This window comes from Brienomyrus brachyistius, unplaced genomic scaffold, assembly GCF_023856365.1.
Source record: "Brienomyrus brachyistius isolate T26 unplaced genomic scaffold, BBRACH_0.4 scaffold39, whole genome shotgun sequence".
Lineage (NCBI taxonomy): Eukaryota > Metazoa > Chordata > Actinopteri > Osteoglossiformes > Mormyridae > Brienomyrus > Brienomyrus brachyistius.
The window spans coordinates 2,346,603-2,365,604 of record NW_026042314.1 but is presented as its reverse complement, the minus strand read 5'-3'; the positions used below and the strand labels follow the sequence as shown (position 1 = coordinate 2,365,604).

At 52.7% G+C, this 19,002-nt stretch overlaps 3 protein-coding genes across 6 annotated transcripts in view; 2 read left to right on the top strand and 1 right to left on the bottom strand.

Moving 5' to 3' along the window:
* LOC125722469 (NACHT, LRR and PYD domains-containing protein 12-like) overlaps positions 1-19,002 on the bottom strand; it is a 250,587-nt gene that overhangs the window by 216,886 nt on the left and 14,699 nt on the right. The gene's annotated exons all lie outside the window — the stretch shown is intronic.
* Positions 1-19,002, top strand: part of LOC125722472 (NACHT, LRR and PYD domains-containing protein 12-like) — a 51,979-nt gene that overhangs the window by 28,000 nt on the left and 4,977 nt on the right. For 2 of the 3 annotated variants that reach the window (XM_048998641.1, XM_048998640.1), the window contains exons 9-10: positions 17,735-17,908; positions 18,023-18,069. In XM_048998641.1, the coding sequence (XP_048854598.1) occupies positions 17,735-17,908; positions 18,023-18,069 (221 nt within the window). The remainder of the gene's footprint in view (positions 1-17,734; positions 17,909-18,022; positions 18,070-19,002) is intronic. The other variant, XM_048998642.1, reaches the window with a different exon arrangement.
* LOC125722482 (keratin-associated protein 4-9-like) lies at positions 7,455-11,124 on the top strand. 2 transcript variants are annotated; one of them, XM_048998663.1, is made up of 3 exons: positions 7,455-8,589; positions 8,680-8,889; positions 10,206-11,124. In XM_048998663.1, the coding sequence occupies exons 1-3, from the start codon at positions 8,577-8,579 to the stop codon at positions 10,964-10,966; spliced, it is 984 nt and encodes a 327-aa protein (XP_048854620.1). In that variant the 5' UTR covers positions 7,455-8,576; the 3' UTR covers positions 10,967-11,124. The 2 variants fall into 2 exon arrangements, with proteins under 2 accessions (XP_048854620.1, XP_048854619.1); XM_048998662.1 differs by having other exon boundaries at positions 7,455-8,889; positions 10,684-11,124.

The following is a 19,002-nucleotide window of genomic DNA, read 5'->3' as shown; positions in this document are numbered from 1 at the left end:
ATCAATGACGGACAAAGGACTCGGGTAAGACACGGACTGAAATACACAGGACTGATTGAAAATAATCAGACACAGCTGGGTACAATCCGGGAAACACACGTGGGTAGGCAGGGGGCGTGGCACACAGGAGGAGCCGACGAGCAGGGCATGACAGAACCCCCCCCCAAAGGCGCGCTTCACCGGGCGCGCCAGGGAGGAGGCGACAGACGGGACACGGGAACCGGGACCTGGAGCAAAAAAACAGAACCATCAACGAGAGACGGGAAACAGGACTGAGGCACAAAACAGGGCAAGCGACAGGACGTGAGACAGGAGCTGACAAAGGGACGGGAAGGCAGAGAGACAAATCAGGAAGGGAGAAACAGAGGGAACAGGCGGAACAAAAGGAGCGGGAGTGACGGGAGGGAACGACGGGAAACTAGGAACAGAGTGGGGCAGAACAAAGGGACCAGGAACAGAGGACGGCGGGACAAAGGCAGGAGGAGGAACAAAGACAGGCGGGACAGAGACAGGAAAGAAGGGAGAGAAGGAGGAGGAAGGAAGGGGAGCCCGAGGGAGCCCCAGCGGGCGACGGGAGGCAGCCGGAGGGGCCGCAGGCGGCCGGGAGGCCGGAGCCGGAGGGGACCACGGAGGGGCCGAGGAGACAGGGCAAGGGACCCGCGGAGGGGCCAGGGAGGGAGCAGGAGGGAGCACCAGGGAAGGGGACGAGGGAGCTGGAAGGGGCCAGGGCGAAGGCAAGGCGACCGAGGAGCCGCCGTCGGGGAGCCCCCAGGCGACCGACCAGGACCCGGAGAGGGGAGCGAGGCGGGGCGACGAGGCACCGGAGGGGGACCCGCAGGCGACAGCCGACCCGGAGGGCCAGGACCCGCAGGCGCCAACCGAGCCCCAGCGCAGGCGAGGCAGGGCGAGCCAGGGGGCAGGGCGGGCGGGACCCCAGCCCTGCGTCTGTGTGCCCTCCCTTTACGGGACACAGACATGACCCCAGGTCGGGGTCGAGTTCGCCGGGGCGAGGGAGAAACCGTCATAGGGGAAGAAGGGACAGGAGCGCGGTCAGGACTTGGAGCGCGGTCAGGACTTGGAGCGCGGTCAGGAACAGGAGGTGGCTGCAGAGGGGGCGCCGGCCCGGGAGCTGCAGCAGGCGGCTGCAGAGGGGGTGCCGGCCCGGGAGCTGCAGCAGGCAGCGAAGGCGGCTGCGCAGGCAGCGAAGGCGGCTGCGCAGGCAGCGAAGGCGGCTGCGCAGGCAGCGGCGGCTGCGCGGGAGCTGGGTCCGCCGGCAATGGCGGCTGCACGGGAGCTGGGTCCGCCGGCAATGGCGGCTGCACGGGAGCGGGGTCCGCCGGCAATGGCGGCTGCACGGGAGCGGGGTCCGCAGCCCTCTGGAGCTGGAGGAGCTTCCGAACCTCCTCTGCCATTTTCTCCAGATCCCCCCGGTCGGAGGCGGGAGTAAACGCGGCAAAGTCCTTCTGGAGCCGCGTTATAAGGTCCTCCGCCTCCGGACTCACTGGAGTGCCCAGTCCCTCCCAGATCCTCCAGAATAGCCCCTGGAGGGCGAAGAACTGGGAGATGCAGTCGGCCGTCTTCCCTGGGTGAGGCGCGGACGGCGCCTCCGGGGTGGCTGCTGCAGGGGGGATGAGCAGTGGGTCCGGGTATTCGATGGACTCCTCCTCCTTGCTCTCAGTCGGGAGCCAAAGCCTGGCGAGAGAGCAAGCCCCCAGGCGGATCGTAGGCTCCTCAGGTCTCCTTCTCCTCTGCCTTTTCTTTTTTGTTAGGTCCGTCATTCTGTCACGGGTCGTGGTGCGCGAGCGCGGCGGAGAGCGGCGATCGTGCGGAAGGAGCAGGCAGGCCAGCGGGATACGGGGAAAACGGGGTTTTAATAAGGGAAACCGGAGCAGGACGGGAAACGGACATCGACAACATCAGTGACGGACAAAGGACTCGGGTAAGACACGGACTGAAATACACAGGACTGATTGAAAATAATCAGACACAGCTGGGTATAATCCGGGAAACACACGTGGGTAGGCAGGGGGCGTGGCACACAGGAGGAGCCGACGAGCAGGGCATGACAGGTTGGTGTCATTCCCAGTTCGTCCGATCCTCGTGTGTGCCACGCCCCCTGATTATCCACGTGTGCTTCCCTGATCTGTATCTGGTTATTTTCGCTCAGTCCTGTCTATTTCAGTCCATGTCTTGCCTTAGTTCATTGTCCATCATTGATGTTAGTCGATGTTCGTGCTTTTGTCCCGTTCTGCCCTGCCCGTTCCTAATAAATCCCCAGTTATTCCCCGTACTCCACCTGCCTGCCTGCTTTCTGCCCGCATCGCCTGCCCGTGCGATCACCCGCTCTACCGGCGAATCCTGACAGTTGGATTTTTCTCATTTTTTCCGTTTGAGATGAAGCACCTTCACCAGAAGGTGGATTTTTTTCTTACCCCTTGTACAAAGGGGAGCCAATAATTGCGGAGGGCATGTATGTATAACTGAGGCTGATGTGGTACAAAGCCTAGCTAAGCTCAAAATAAATAAATCACAGGGTCCTGATGGCATCTTACCTACAGTTTTAAAATAAATGAGGGTTATTATTAGCCAACCTTTAACTTTACTGTTTCCGAAATCCTTATTTGCACGTGTGGTACCTTATGATTGGAAGTATGCTAATATAACGCCCATATTCAAAAAAGGGGATAGATGTAATCCAGCAAACTATAGGCCAATTACTTTAACTTGCATAACTGGAAAAGTTATGGATACAAATAACCTGGATACAAATAACATTCTGAGGGTTAGCCAACCTGGATTTAGGAGAAGTAGATCCTGTTTAACTAATCTACTTGAGTTCTTTGAGGGAGCAAAAATAGAAATTGATAACATAAAGTACTTAGATTTGCAGAAGGCCTTTGATATTGTCCCCCTCAAACGGCTCTCGCTTAAGCTCAAAGCTGCAGGGATTTTAGGAACTGTAGCAGCTTGGATTGAAAACTGGTTAACAGACAAGAAGTAGCGAGTAATTATTAGAGGCACAAATTGGGCCTGCGTTCATAGTGGGGTACCGCAGGGTTCAGTTTTAGGACCATTATTGTTCCTATTTTATATTAATGATATTGACACCAATACATACAGTAAACTAGTTACATTTGCAGATGACACCAAGGTGGATGGTGTAGCAGATACTGAACTAACAGTGGAGAGGCTACAATGGGATCTTGATTTAATTAGCGACTGGGTTGATACCTGGCAGATGAAATTTAACATAGATAAATGTAAGGTAATCCATGCCTGGAGCAGAAATATAAAGTACAGATATTTTATGGGTTCCAATGAAATAAAGGTAGCTGATTATGAGAAAGACCTCGGTGTGAATGTTGATGCTTCCATGTCCCACTCTCGCAGTGTGGGGAAGCAATTAAAAAGGCCAGTAGGATGTTGGGTTACATCTCTAGGTGTGTGGAGTTTAAGTTAAATGAGGTGATGCTAAGATTATACAATTCCTTGGTAAGACCCCACCTAGAATATTTTTTTAATGTGAGAGGGGGATATGGGGCTGTCGAAGGAACAAACAGGTTCGCTTTGGTCTCTTCAGAAATATTTATTAAAATATATCTGTCACGCCCGGGATGTGTCGATGGGCGATCGGGTGGTCGGACGGTGGGAGAGCGAGTGAAAAGCAGGCAAACGGGTAAACGGGGTTTAATAGGGAGACACGGAACATTCGACACCAACTAATATCACCGACTAACATCAATGACAGACAAGGGGTAGAGGCAAGACTTAGACTTAAATACACCAAACGAAGCAAAATAACAAGACACAGCTGGGTACGATCAGGGAACCACACATGGATAATCAGGGGGCGTGGCACACACGAGGATCGTACAAGCCGGGCATCACAATACCAAAAATTATGATATATTTCATATGCATTGATAGGTAATCCCATTAATTAATAAAATGAAAAAGTAGCCACAAGCTATCTACAATGTGACAGGGTATGTGTGTGTGAGAGTGTCTGTGGCAGGGTACGCGTGTGTGAGAGTGTCTGTGGCAGCGTATGTGTGTGTGAGAGTGTCTGTGACAGGGTACGTGTGTGTGAGAGTGTCTGTGACAGGATATGCGTGTGTGAGAATGTCTGCGGCAGGGTACGCGTGTGTGAGAGTGTCTGCGACAGGCTACGCGTGTGTGAGAGTGTCTGCGACAGGGTACGCGTGTGTGAGAGTGTCTGCGGCAGGATACGCGTGTGTGAGAGTGTCTGCGGCAGGATACGCGTGTGTGAGAGTGTCTGCGACAGGGTATGTGTGTGTGAGAGTGTCTGCGACAGGGTACGCGTGTGTGAGAGTGTCTGCGACAGGATGCGCTTGTGTGAGAGTGTCTGCGGCAGGGTACGCGTGTGTGAGAGTGTCTGCGACAGGGTACGCGTGTGTGAGAGTGTCTGCGGCAGGATACGCGTGTGTGAGAGTGTCTGCGGCAGGGTACGTGTGTGTGAGAGTGTCTGCGGCCGGATGCGCTTGTGTGAAAGTGTCTGCGACAGGGTACGTGTGTGTGAGAGTGTCTGCGGCAGGGTACGTGTGTGTGAGAGTGTCTGTGACAGGGTAAGTGTGTGTGAGAGTGTCTGTGGCAGGGTACGTGTGTGTGAGAGTGTCTGCGGCAGGCTACGCGTGTGTGAGAGTGTCTGCGGCAGGATGCCCTTGTGTGAGAGTGTCTGCGACAGGGTACGTGTGTGAGAGTGTCTGCGGCAGGGTACGTGTGTGTCAGAGTGTCTGCGGCAGGGTACGTGTGTGTGAGAGTGTCTGCGACAGGGTACGTGTGTGTGAGAGTGTCTCCGACAGGGTACGCGTGTGTGAGAGTGTCTGCGGCAGGTTACGTGTGTGTGAGAGTGTCTGCGGCAGGATGCGCTTGTGTGAGAGTGTCTGCGACAGGGTACGTGTGTGTGAGAGTGTCTGCGGCAGGGTACGTGTGTGTGAGAGTGTATGCGGCAGGATGCGCTTGTGTGAGAGTGTCTGCGGCAGGGTACGTGTGTGTGAGAGTGTCTGCGGCAGGATACGCGTGTGTGAGAGTGTCTGCGGCAGGGTACGTGTGTGTGAGAGTGTCTGTGACAGGGTAAGTGTGTGTGAGAGTGTCTGTGACAGGGTACGTGTGTGTGAGAGTGTCTGTGACAGGGTAAGTGTGTGTGAGAGTGTCTGTGACAGGGTAAGTGTGTGTGAGAGTGTCTGTGGCAGGGTACGTGTGTGTGAGAGTGTCTGTGACAGGGTAAGTGTGTGTGAGAGTGTCTGTGGCAGGGTACGTGTGTGTGAGAGTGTCTGCGGCAGGGTACGTGTGTGTGAGAGTGTCTGTGACAGAGTATGTGTGTGTGAGAGTGTCTGTGGCAGGATACGCGTGTGTGAGAGTGTCTGCGATAGGGTACGCGTGTGTCAGAGTGTCTGCGGCAGGTTACGCGTGTGTCAGAGTGTCTGCGACAGGGTACGTGTGTGTGAGAGTGTCTGCGACAGGGTACGTGTGTGTGAGAATGTCTGCGGCAGGGTACGCGTGTGTGAGAGTGTCTGCGGCAGGGGACGTGTGTGTGAGAGTGTCTGCGGCAGGATACGTGTGTGTGAGAGTGTCTGCGGCAGGTTACGCGTGTGTGAGAGTGTCTGCGGCAGGATACGCGTGTGTGAGAGTGTCTGCGACAGGGTACGTGTGTGTGAGAGTGTCTGCGGCAGGATACGTGTGTGTGAGAGTGCGTCAGGTTACGTGTGTGTGAGAGTGTCTGCGGCAGGATGCGCTTGTGTGAGAGTGTCTGCGACAGGGTACGTGTGTGTGAGAGTGTCTGCGGCAGGGTACGTGTGTGTGAGAGTGTCTGCGGCAGGATGCGCTTGTGTGAGAGTGTCTGCGGCAGGGTACGTGTGTGTGAGAGTGTCTGCGGCAGGATACGCGTGTGTGAGAGTGTCTGCGGCAGGGTACGCGTGTGTGAGAGTGTTTGCGGCAGGATGCGCTTGTGTGAGAGTGTCTGTGACAGGGTACGTGTGTGTGAGAGTGTCTGTGGCAGGATACGCGTGTGTGAGAGTGTCTGCGGCAGGGTACGCGTGTGTGAGAGTGTCTGCGGCAGGATGCGCTTGTGTGAGAGTGTCTGCGGCAGGGTACGCGTGTGTGAGAATGTCTGCGGCAGTTTACATGTGTGTGAGAGTGTCTGTGGCAGGATACGCGTGTGTGAGAGTGTCTGCGGCAGGGTACGTGTGTGTGAGAGTGTCTGTGGCAGGGTACGCGTGTGTGAGAGTGTCTGCGACAGGGTACGCGTGTGTCAGAGTGTCTGCGGCAGGGTACGTGTGTGTGAGAGTGTCTGCGACAGGGTACGTGTGTGTGAGAGTGTCTGCGACAGGGTACGTGTGTGTGAGAGTGTCTGCGACAGGGTACGCGTGTGTGTGTGTCTGCGGCAGGGTACGTGTGTGTGAGAGTGTCTGCGGCAGGATACGTGTGTGTGAGAGTGTCTGCGTCAGGTTACGTGTGTGTGAGAGTGTCTGCGGCAGGATGCGCTTGTGTGAGAGTGTCTGCGACAGGGTACGTGTGTGTGAGAGTGTCTGCGGCAGGGTACGTGTGTGTGAGAGTGTCTGCGGCAGGATGCGCTTGTGTGAGAGTGTCTGCGGCAGGGTACGTGTGTGTGAGAGTGTCTGCGGCAGGATACGCGTGTGTGAGAGTGTCTGCGGCAGGGTACGCGTGTGTGAGAGTGTTTGCGGCAGGATGCGCTTGTGTGAGAGTGTCTGTGACAGGGTACGTGTGTGTGAGAGTGTCTGTGGCAGGATACGCATGTGTGAGAGAGTCTGCGGCAGGGTACGCGTGTGTGAGAGTGTTTGCGGCAGGATGCGCTTGTGTGAGAGTGTCTGCGGCAGGGTACGCGTGTGTGAGAGTGTCTGCGGCAGGGTACGCGTGTGTGAGAATGTCTGCGGCAGGTTACATGTGTGTGAGAGTGTCTGTGGCAGGATACGCGTGTGTGAGAGTGTCTGCGGCAGGGTACGTGTGTGTGAGAGTGTCTGTGACAGGGTACGTGTGTGTGAGAGTGTCTGCGACAGGGTACGCGTGTGTCAGAGTGTCTGCGGCAGGGTACGTGTGTGTGAGAGTGTCTGTGACAGGGTACGTGTGTGTGAGAGTGTCTGTGACAGGGTACGTGTGTGTGAGAGTTTCTGTGACAGGGTACGCGTGTGTGTGTGTCTTCGGCAGGTTACGTGTGTGTGAGAGTGTCTGTGCCTGGATACGCGTGTGTGAGAGTGTCTGCGACAGGGTACGTGTGTGTGAGAGTGTCTGCGGCAGGATACGCGTGTGTCAGAGTGTCTGCGGCAGGGTACGCGTGTGTCAGAGTGTCTGCGGCAGGGTACGCGTGTGTGAGAGTGTCTGCGGCAGGGTACGCGTGTGTGAGAATGTCTGCGGCAGGGTACGTGTGTGTGAGAGTGCCTGCGACAGGGTACGCGTGTGTCAGAGTGTCTGCGGCAGGGTACGTGTGTGTGAGAGTGTCTGTGACAGGGTACGTGTGTGTGAGAGTGTCTGTGACAGGGTACGTGTGTGTGAGAGTGTCTGCGACAGGGTACGCGTGTGTGTGTGTCTGCTGCAGGGTACGTGTGTGTGAGAGTGTCTGCGGCAGGATACGTGTGTGTGAGAGTGTCTGCGTCAGGTTACGTGTGTGTGAGAGTGTCTGCGGCAGGATGCGCTTGTGTGAGAGTGTCTGCGACAGGGTACGTGTGTGAGAGTGTCTGCGGCAGGGTACGTGTGTGTGAGAGTGTCTGCGGCAGGATGCGCTTGTGTGAGAGTGTCTGCGGCAGGGTACGTGTGTGTGAGAGTGTCTGCGGCAGGATACGCGTGTGTGAGAGTGTCTGCGGCAGGGTACGCGTGTGTGAGAGTGTTTGCGGCAGGATGCGCTTGTGTGAGAGTGTCTGTGACAGGGTACGTGTGTGTGAGAGTGTCTGTGGCAGGATACGCGTGTGTGAGAGTGTCTGCGGCAGGGTACGCGTGTGTGAGAGTGTCTGCGGCAGGATGCGCTTGTGTGAGAGTGTCTGCGGCAGGGTACGCGTGTGTGAGAATGTCTGCGGCAGGTTACATGTGTGTGAGAGTGTCTGTGGCAGGATACGCGTGTGTGAGAGTGTCTGCGGCAGGGTACGTGTGTGTGAGAGTGTCTGTGACAGGGTACGTGTGTGTGAGAGTGTCTGCGACAGGGTACGCGTGTGTCAGAGTGTCTGCGGCAGGGTACGTGTGTGTGAGAGTGTCTGTGACAGGGTACGTGTGTGTGAGAGTGTCTGTGACAGGGTACGTGTGTGTGAGAGTGTCTGTGACAGGGTACGCGTGTGTGTGTGTCTGCGGCAGGTTACGTGTGTGTGAGAGTGTCTGTGCCTGGATACGCGTGTGTGAGAGTGTCTGCGTCAGGTTACGTGTGTGTGAGAGTGTCTGCGGCAGGATGCGCTTGTGTGAGAGTGTCTGCGACAGGGTACGTGTGTGTGAGAGTGTCTGCGGCAGGGTACGTGTGTGTGAGAGTGTCTGCGGCAGGATGCGCTTGTGTGAGAGTGTCTGCGGTAGGGTACGTGTGTGTGAGAGTGTCTGCGGTAGGGTACGCGTGTGTGAGAATGTCTGCGGCAGGTTACATGTGTGTGAGAGTGTCTGTGGCAGGATACGCGTGTGTGAGAGTGTCTGCGACAGGGTACGCGTGTGTCAGAGTGTCTGCGGCAGGGTACGTATGTGTGAGAGTGTCTGTGACAGGGTACGTGTGTGTGAGAGTGTCTGTGACAGGGTACGTGTGTGTGAGAGTGTCTGTGGCAGGATACGCGTGTGTGAGAGTGTCTGCGGCAGGGTACGCGTGTGTGAGAGTGTCTGCGGCAGGATGCGCTTGTGTGAGAGTGTCTGCGGCAGGGTACGCGTGTGTGAGAATGTCTGCGGCAGGTTACATGTGTGTGAGAGTGTCTGTGGCAGGATACGTGTGTGTGAGAGTGTCTGCGACAGGGTACGCGTGTGTCAGAGTGTCTGCGGCAGGGTACGTGTGTGTGAGAGTGTCTGTGACAGGGTACGTGTGTGTGAGAGTGTCTGTGACCGGGTACGTGTGTGTGAGAGTGTCTGCGACAGGGTACGCGTGTGTGTGTGTCTGCGGCAGGGTACGTGTGTGTGAGAGTGTCTGCGGCAGGATACGTGTGTGTGAGAGTGTCTGCGTCAGGTTACGTGTGTGTGAGAGTGTCTGCGGCAGGATGCGCTTGTGTGAGAGTGTCTGCGACAGGGTACGTGTGTGTGAGAGTGTCTGCGGCAGGGTACGTGTGTGTGAGAGTGTCTGCGGCAGGATGCGCTTGTGTGAGAGTGTCTGCGGCAGGGTACGTGTGTGTGAGAGTGTCTGCGGCAGGATACGCGTGTGTGAGAGTGTCTGCGGCAGGGTACGCGTGTGTGAGAGTGTTTGCGGCAGGATGCGCTTGTGTGAGAGTGTCTGTGACAGGGTACGTGTGTGTGAGAGTGTCTGTGGCAGGATACGCGTGTGTGAGAGTGTCTGCGGCAGGGTACGCGTGTGTGAGAATGTCTGCGGCAGGTTACATGTGTGTGAGAGTGTCTGTGGCAGGATACGCGTGTGTGAGAGTGTCTGCGACAGGGTACGCGTGTGTCAGAGTGTCTGCGGCAGGGTACGTGTGTGTGAGAGTGTCTGTGACAGGGTACGTGTGTGTGAGAGTGTCTGTGACAGGGTACGTGTGTGTGAGAGTGTCTGCGACAGGGTACGCGTGTGTGTGTGTCTGCGGCAGGGTACGTGTGTGTGAGAGTGTCTGCGGCAGGATACGTGTGTGTGTGAGTGTCTGCGTCAGGTTACGTGTGTGTGAGAGTGTCTGCGGCAGGATGCGCTTGTGTGAGAGTGTCTGCGACAGGGTACGTGTGTGTGAGAGTGTCTGCGGCAGGGTACGTGTGTGTGAGAGTGTCTGCGGCAGGATGCGCTTGTGTGAGAGTGTCTGCGGCAGGGTACGTGTGTGTGAGAGTGTCTGCGGCAGGATACGCGTGTGTGAGAGTGTCTGCGGCAGGGTACGCGTGTGTGAGAGTGTTTGCGGCAGGATGCGCTTGTGTGAGAGTGTCTGTGACAGGGTACGTGTGTGTGAGAGTGTCTGTGGCAGGATACGCGTGTGTGAGAGTGTCTGCGGCAGGGTACGCGTGTGTGAGAGTGTTTGCAGCAGGATGCGCTTGTGTGAGAGTGTCTGCGGCAGGGTACGCGTGTGTGAGAATGTCTGCGGCAGGTTACATGTGTGTGAGAGTGTCTGTGGCAGGATACGCGTGTGTGAGAGTGTCTGCGGCAGGGTACGTGTGTGTGAGAGTGTCTGTGACAGGGTACGTGTGTGTGAGAGTGTCTGCGACAGGGTACGCGTGTGTCAGAGTGTCTGCGGCAGGGTACGTGTGTGTGAGAGTGTCTGTGACAGGGTACGTGTGTGTGAGAGTGTCTGTGACAGGGTACGTGTGTGTGAGAGTGTCTGTGACAGGGTACGCGTGTGTGTGTGTCTGCGGCAGGTTACGTGTGTGTGAGAGTGTCTGTGCCTGGATACGCGTGTGTGAGAGTGTCTGCGACAGGGTACGTGTGTGTGAGAGTGTCTGCGGCAGGATACGCGTGTGTCAGAGTGTCTGCGGCAGGGTACGCGTGTGTGAGAGTGTCTGCGGCAGGATGCACTTGTGTGAGAGTGTCTGCGGCAGGGTACGCGTGTGTGAGAATGTCTGCGGCAGGTTACATGTGTGTGAGAGTGTCTGTGGCAGGATACGCGTGTGTGAGAGTGTCTGCGGCAGGGTACGTGTGTGTGAGAGTGTCTGTGACAGGGTACGTGTGTGTGAGAGTGTCTGCGGCAGGGTACGCGTGTGTCAGAGTGTCTGCGGCAGGGTACGTGTGTGTGAGAGTGTCTGTGACAGGGTACGTGTGTGTGAGAGTGTCTGTGACAGGGTACGTGTGTGTGAGAGTGTCTGCGACAGGGTACGCATGTGTGTGTGTCTGCGGCAGGGTACGTGTGTGTGAGAGTGTCTGCGGCAGGATACGTGTGTGTGAGAGTGTCTGCGTCAGGTTACGTGTGTGTGAGAGTGTCTGCGGCAGGATGCGCTTGTGTGAGAGTGTCTGCGACAGGGTACGTGTGTGTGAGAGTGTCTGCGGCAGGGTACGTGTGTGTGAGAGTGTCTGCGGCAGGATGCGCTTGTGTGAGAGTGTCTGCGGCAGGGTACGTGTGTGTGAGAGTGTCCGCGGCAGGATACGCGTGTGTGAGAGTGTCTGCGGCAGGGTACGCGTGTGTGAGAGTGTTTGCGGCAGGATGCGCTTGTGTGAGAGTGTCTGTGACAGGGTACGTGTGTGTGAGAGTGTCTGCGGCAGGGTACGCGTGTGTGAGAGTGTCTGCGGCAGGGTACGCGTGTGTGAGAGTGTCTGCGGCAGGATGCGCTTGTGTGAGAGTGTCTGCGGCAGGGTACGCGTGTGTGAGAATGTCTGCGGCAGGTTACATGTGTGTGAGAGTGTCTGTGGCAGGATACGCGTGTGTGAGAGTGTCTGCGGCAGGGTACGTGTGTGTGAGAGTGTCTGTGACAGGGTACGTGTGTGTGAGAGTGTCTGCGACAGGGTACGCGTGTGTCAGAGTGTCTGCGGCAGGGTACGTGTGTGTGAGAGTGTCTGTGACAGGGTACGTGTGTGTGAGAGTGTCTGTGACAGGGTACGTGTGTGTGAGAGTGTCTGTGACAGGGTACGCGTGTGTGTGTGTCTGCGGCAGGTTACGTGTGTGTGAGAGTGTCTGTGCCTGGATACGCGTGTGTGAGAGTGTCTGCGTCAGGTTACGTGTGTGTGAGAGTGTCTGTGCCTGGATACGCGTGTGTGAGAGTGTCTGCGTCAGGTTACGTGTGTGTGAGAGTGTCTGCGGCAGGATGCGCTTGTGTGAGAGTGTCTGTGACAGGGTACGTGTGTGTGAGAGTGTCTGTGGCAGGATACGCGTGTGTGAGAGTGTCTGCGGCAGGGTACGTGTGTGTGAGAGTGTCTGTGACAGGGTACGTGTGTGTGAGAGTGTCTGCGGCAGGGTACGCGTGTGTCAGAGTGTCTGCGGCAGGGTACGTGTGTGTGAGAGTGTCTGTGACAGGGTACGTGTGTGTGAGAGTGTCTGTGACAGGGTACGTGTGTGTGAGAGTGTCTGCGACAGGGTACGCATGTGTGTGTGTCTGCGGCAGGGTACGTGTGTGTGAGAGTGTCTGCGGCAGGATACGTGTGTGTGAGAGTGTCTGCGTCAGGTTACGTGTGTGTGAGAGTGTCTGCGGCAGGATGCGCTTGTGTGAGAGTGTCTGCGACAGGGTACGTGTGTGTGAGAGTGTCTGCGGCAGGGTACGTGTGTGTGAGAGTGTCTGCGGCAGGATGCGCTTGTGTGAGAGTGTCTGCGGCAGGGTACGTGTGTGTGAGAGTGTCCGCGGCAGGATACGCGTGTGTGAGAGTGTCTGCGGCAGGGTACGCGTGTGTGAGAGTGTTTGCGGCAGGATGCGCTTGTGTGAGAGTGTCTGTGACAGGGTACGTGTGTGTGAGAGTGTCTGTGGCAGGATACGCGTGTGTGAGAGTGTCTGCGGCAGGGTACGCGTGTGTGAGAGTGTCTGCGGCAGGATGCGCTTGTGTGAGAGTGTCTGCGGCAGGGTACGCGTGTGTGAGAATGTCTGCGGCAGGTTACATGTGTGTGAGAGTGTCTGTGGCAGGATACGCGTGTGTGAGAGTGTCTGCGGCAGGGTACGTGTGTGTGAGAGTGTCTGTGACAGGGTACGTGTGTGTGAGAGTGTCTGCGACAGGGTACGCGTGTGTCAGAGTGTCTGCGGCAGGGTACGTGTGTGTGAGAGTGTCTGTGACAGGGTACGTGTGTGTGAGAGTGTCTGTGACAGGGTACGTGTGTGTGAGAGTGTCTGTGACAGGGTACGCGTGTGTGTGTGTCTGCGGCAGGTTACGTGTGTGTGAGAGTGTCTGTGCCTGGATACGCGTGTGTGAGAGTGTCTGCGTCAGGTTACGTGTGTGTGAGAGTGTCTGTGCCTGGATACGCGTGTGTGAGAGTGTCTGCGTCAGGTTACGTGTGTGTGAGAGTGTCTGCGGCAGGATGCGCTTGTGTGAGAGTGTCTGTGACAGGGTACGTGTGTGTGAGAGTGTCTGCGACAGGGTACGCGTGTGTCAGAGTGTCTGCGGCAGGGTACGTGTGTGTGAGAGTGTCTGTGACAGGGTACGTGTGTGTGAGAGTGTCTGTGACAGGGTACGTGTGTGTGAGAGTGTCTGTGACAGGGTACGCGTGTGTGTGTGTCTGCGGCAGGTTACGTGTGTGTGAGAGTGTCTTTGCCTGGATACGCGTGTGTGAGAGTGTCTGCGACAGGGTACGTGTGTGTGAGAGTGTCTGCGGCAGGATACGCGTGTGTCAGAGTGTCTGCGGCAGGGTACGTGTGTGTGAGAGTGTCTGTGACACCCCACCCCCAGTGCATTGGGTGACCTGCCCCACTGTTGGGGAAAGCGCCCGGCGTTTCCACCCCAACTCCACACTTTACGAGACACACACTTTACAGTTTTACTTGCAAGGGTACCCACACTCTCTGCAATGAAATCTACAGCAGAATGTGTTACAAAGGGTGGTTCCCCTTGGCTCCTTTATTTATAGTTAGTGGGAGGCGCAAGAGTTACGCAGAATAGGGAGGTGAGAACAAGAAGAGAAAGTTCTGGTTTTGCTAAGGTGGGAATGCTATTATTAATATAATCTAAAGTATGAGGCTAGAGGAAAACAAAATAACCGGTCATGCTGAACAATGCTGCAGGCAGCATAACGTTCTCCATGGCTTCTCCAGACCCTTTCACGTCTGTCACATGTGCTCAGGGTGAACCTGCTCTCATCTGTGAAAAGCACAGGGCGCCAGTGGCAGACCTGCAAATTCTGGTATTCTATGGCAAATGCCAATCGAGCTCCATGGTGCTGGGCAGTGAGCATAGGGCCCACTAGAGGACATTGAGCCTCAAGCCACCTTTATGAAGTCTGTCTCTGACCAAACAATCAGAAACATTCACACCAGTGGCCTGCTGGAGGTCATTTTGTAGGGCTCCAGCAGTGTTCATCCTGTTCCTCCTTGCACAAAGGAGCAGATACCGGTCCTGCTGATGGGTTAAGGACCTTCTACGGCCCTGTCCAGCTCTCCTTGAGTATCTGCCTGTCTCCTGGAATCTCCTCCATGCCCTTGAGACTGTGCTGGGAGACACAGCAAACCTTCTGCCAATGGCACGTATTGATGCACCATCCTGGAGGAGTTGGACTACCTGTGCAACCTCTGTAGGGTCCAGGTATCGCCTCATGCTACCAGTAGTGACACTGACCGTCGCCAAATGCAAAACTAGTGAAAAAACTGTCAGAAAAGATGAGGAGGGAAAAATGCCAGTGGCCTCCACCTGTTAAACCATTCCTGGTTTGGGGGTCGTCTCATTGTTGCCTCTCTAGTTCACCTGCTGATAATTTCATTAACACCAAAGCAGCTGAAACTGATTAACAACCCCCTCCGCTACTTAACTGACCAGATCAATATCCCAGAAGTTTAATAGACTTGATGCTATACTCTGATTAAAGCGTTCCTTACATTTTTTTGAGCAGTGTATATTAATACATAGATATGAATGGCCATACATACACAGACACACTTTCATACATATCTGTAATGATTGAAACATACAATACATGAATCTAACAGAAATGAAAATAATTAATAAAAACAACAGCAAAAAAGTAAGGGGGGGGTTGAGGTAGCTTTTATCCACAAAATATTTTGCTGCAAACATCAGCAAACATACAAACAACCCGAATTCCAGAAAAGTTGTTTAAATTTGAATGAAATGACAATTAAAAGACTTTAAAATCACATGAGCCTACATTTTATTCACAACAGAACATAGATAACATAAATGTTCAAACTGGGAAATGGTACACCTTTATCCAGTAAATGACCTTATTTAAAATTTGATGCCTGCTACATGTCCCAAAAAAGTCTGTACAGGGACAACAAATGGCTGAAAAAGCAAGAAAGTTTAAAAAGATTCAGCTGGGAGAACATCTAGCAAATAATTAAGTTAATTGATATCAGGTCTGTAACCTGATTAGCATTAAAAGGGCTGTCAGAGAGGCAGAGTCTCTCAGAAGTAAAGATGGGCAGAGGCTCTCCAATCTGTGTAAGCGTGAATAAAAAGATTGTGGGATACTTTAAAAACAATGTTCCTCAACTTGAAATTACAAAGGATTTGCAAATCTCATCATCTATCAAAAAAAATTAGAGAAACTGGAGATATCTCTGTGCGAAAGGGACAAGGCCGAAGACCTGTATTAGATGTCCGTGGTCTTCGGGCCCTCAGACGACTCTGCATCACTCATCGGCATGATTGTGTCAATGACATTACTAAATGGGCCCAGGAATACTTCCAGAAGGCACAGTCGGTAAACACAATCCGCCGTGCCATCTGCAGATGCCAGCTAAAGCTCTATCATGAAAAAAGGAAGCCATATCTGAACATGGTCCAGAAGCGCCGTCGTGTCCTGTGGGCCAAGACTCATTTGAAATGGACTGTTTCAAAGTGGGAAAGTGTTCTGTGGTCAGACGAGTCCAAATGTGACATTCTTGTTGGTAATGAAGGGCGCCGTGTCCTCCGGGCTAAAGAGGAGGGAGACCTTCCAGCGTGTTATCAGCGTTCAGTTCAAAAGCCAGCATCTCTGATGGTATGGGGGTGCATAAGTGCATACGGTATGGGCAGCTTGCATGTTTTGGAAGGAACTATGAATGCTGAAAGGTATATAAAGGTTTTAGAGAAACACATGCTCCCCTCCAGAGGACGTCTGTTTCAGGGAAGGCCTTGTGTATTTCAGCAGGACAATGCAAAACCACATACTGCAGCTATTACAACAGTATGGCTTCATCGGAGAAGAGTCCAGGTGCTGAATTGGCTTGTCTGCAGTCCAGATCTTTCACCTATAGAGAACATACAGTAATTACCTGTGACACCCATTGTACACTGTGAGCAGGTACACAGGCCAACAGAGCATGCAGATAATTACCTGTGACACCCATTGTACACTGTGAGCAGGTACACAGGCCAACAGAGCATGCAGATAATTATCTGTGACACCCATTGTACACTGTGAGCAGGTATACAGGCCAACAGAGCATGCAGATAATTATCTGTGACACCCATTGTACACTGTGAGCAGGTATACAGGCCAACAGAGCATGCAGATAATTATCTGTGACACCCATTGTACACTGTGAGCAGGTATACAGGCCCACAGAGCATGCAGATAATTATCTGTGACACCCATGGTGCACTGTGAGCAGGTATACAAGCCAACAGAGCATGCAGATAATTATCTGTGACACCCATGGTGCACTGTGAGCAGGTATACAGGCCCACAGAGCATGCAGATAATTATCTGTGACACCCATGGTGCACTGTGAGCAGGTATACAGGCCCACAGAGCATGCAGATAATTACCTGTGACACCCATGGTGCACTGTGAGCAGGTATACAGGCCCACAGAGCATGCAGATAATTATCTGTGACACCCATGGTGCACTGTGAGCTGGTATACAGGCCAACAGAGCATGCAGATAATTATCTGTGACACCCATGGTGCACTGTGAGCAGGTATACAGGCCCACAGAGCATGCAGATAATTATCTGTGACACCCATGGTGCACTGTGAGCAGGTACAGTGGTGTGAAAAACTATTTGAATTTGTTATTTTTTAACAAGGGGGCAATTACTACTTCACACATGGCAATGTAGGTTTGGATTTTTTTTCTCCCTAAATAATAAAAAACATCATTTAAAAACTGCATTTTGTGTTTACTTGTGTTACATTTGACTAATAGAAACATTTTGTGTGACAAACATGCAAAAGAATAAGAAATCAGGAAAATAAGCAAATAGGCAAAAAGGGCAAATAGTTTTTCACACCACTGTATACAGGCCCACAGAGCATGCAGATAATTATCTGTGAGCCATTTTTGCACCTAATGATGTAATCATGGTTTTAGTATGGGTATGCTGAGCAGTATTGACTAAATTAAATAATCTATGGATGTTGTCTGAGGCATGTCTGGTCTTGATGAAGTCTGTCTGATAATGATGGATTATAGTAGGAATGACTGTGTCTGTAACTGAGTGGCAAGAGCTTTTGCAATGATTTTCAAGTCTGTATTCATGAGTGAGAGTGGCGGGTAACTGGAGGGTTGTGCTGGCTCTTTATCAGGTCTCAATAAGACTGTAATGGTCACTGTGCTCATACGTGATGGGATTTGTGATGTATGTTTAATTCCTCTTACCAGTCTATTGAAGAGTGAAGATAATATGTCCCAAAAATGTGTATAGATTTCTGCAGGGTACCCATCCGGTCTGGCGATTGGTTGTTAAGCATTTGGTGGAGCACCTTATGGAGTTCTTCTGATGTTAATGGTGCATCAAGCAGAGGTGGAGATTTCAGGTCCAGGGAGTACAAATCCAGACCAAGTTGAGTACTCTGTGACTCTTTATATTCAACTGGTTGGTTGAAACAAAATCTTGGTCTGGATTTGTACTCTCTGGACCTGAAATCTCCACCTCTGGCATCAAGGGCAGTTCTGAGAAGTATAGGTTCTTATAAAATGTTCAAAAGATGTTGTTAATTTTGTGTGATTATTGAAATATTTAGTAGAGGAGTCACTTTTGCTTAAAAGTAATGCTTGTAATGGTGAGGTGATCGTATTTACTGGGGAATTTTTGTCTGTCTCTCTGCAGGCTGTCAGGCTGTAGAGTCACAGAAGAAGGCTGTTCTTCCCTGGCTTCAGCTCTGAGGTCAAACCCCTCACACCTGAGAGAGCTGGACCTGAGCTACAATCACCCAGGAGACTCAGGAGTGAAGCTGCTCTCTGCTGTACTGGAGGATCCCAGCTGTAAACTGGAGAAGCTGAAGTGAGTACAGAGTGTGTGTCTGACACGCTACAGATACTTATGCATGTATGTGAAGAAGAGGCACCAATAAATAAATGGATACAGCAGTACTATGTCATTCTGCTTCTCCTATAGCGTGGATCACGGTGGAGAGTGCAGGACCAGACCAGGCTTACAGAAATGTAAGTGTGTTTGCATGTTTTTATTAATAATACCATGAATAATATGTTATGGATGTATTCACACAATTGTTGTGATGAGTGTGGCTTTTTGCACTGTGTGTAGATGGATTTCCATGTTTGTGTTTAGGTGAGTTTCATGTCATTTTAGACAACATCCAAACGAGAAACAAAATATCAGAATCATCACCAAAAACACTTTCAATTCATTTAATCGTTTTTAAAAATATTTTTTGCAAATGCTTTACAGCTGCTTGTATTGTCCTTTTGTTTGTGTGGGAGTATAGGATGGTTAAATATATTCTGAATCAGTTATACACCTTTAATTTCACAAAAAAAAAGAATCCTTTGCATTTGCTCTTTTTGCACATGCCGTGGGTGTATGTGTTTTCTGTGTGAGATTGGTTAGTATTGTCCTAAGGAGGCACCTGTAGACAGTGAGACCGGACTCTCTCAAGTGCAAAATGTGAATTTGCATTTTTACAGGGTGGTTCTGTAACACTCATTAATATTCATGAGAGAATATTACTGATTGGTCACTGAATACCTTAAACCAGGGGAGCCCAAATCCAGTCCTGGAGGGCCAGAGTCCTGCACATTTTTGGGTTTCTCGTCATTTAACACACCTTATTCAACTCCTTGTGCTAATAACCACACAGCTCTGGAGCTGAATCATTTATGGAGGATCAGGGAAAGAACTTTGCTACACAGGGCACCTGCCCCACAGGACTGGATTTGGACACCCCTGCTTTAGGTAGAAGAAACATGGCAGCGTTTGTCGATATTGATTGACCAATCAGGTAGTGCTCCCTCATAAATATTAATCAGTCAGCCAATCATGTAGGGCTTCGCTCATGAATATTAAAGAGTTCTCCTGATCCAGATTAGAATGGCCGCGTGCGTGCGCTAGATGCGGGGCTCACGCCTCGGGGCAGC

Bases quoted from the DNA above. Each gene is read 5' to 3' on its own strand.
- LOC125722482 (XM_048998662.1), top strand. From the start codon at position 8,039: ATGTCTGCGGCAGGTTACATGTGTGTGAGAGTGTCTGTGGCAGGATAC. The intron at 8,890-10,683 runs GTTACATGTGTG...TGTCTGCGGCAG, and splicing joins TGTGAGAATGTCTGCGGCAG to GTTACATGTGTGTGAGAGTG.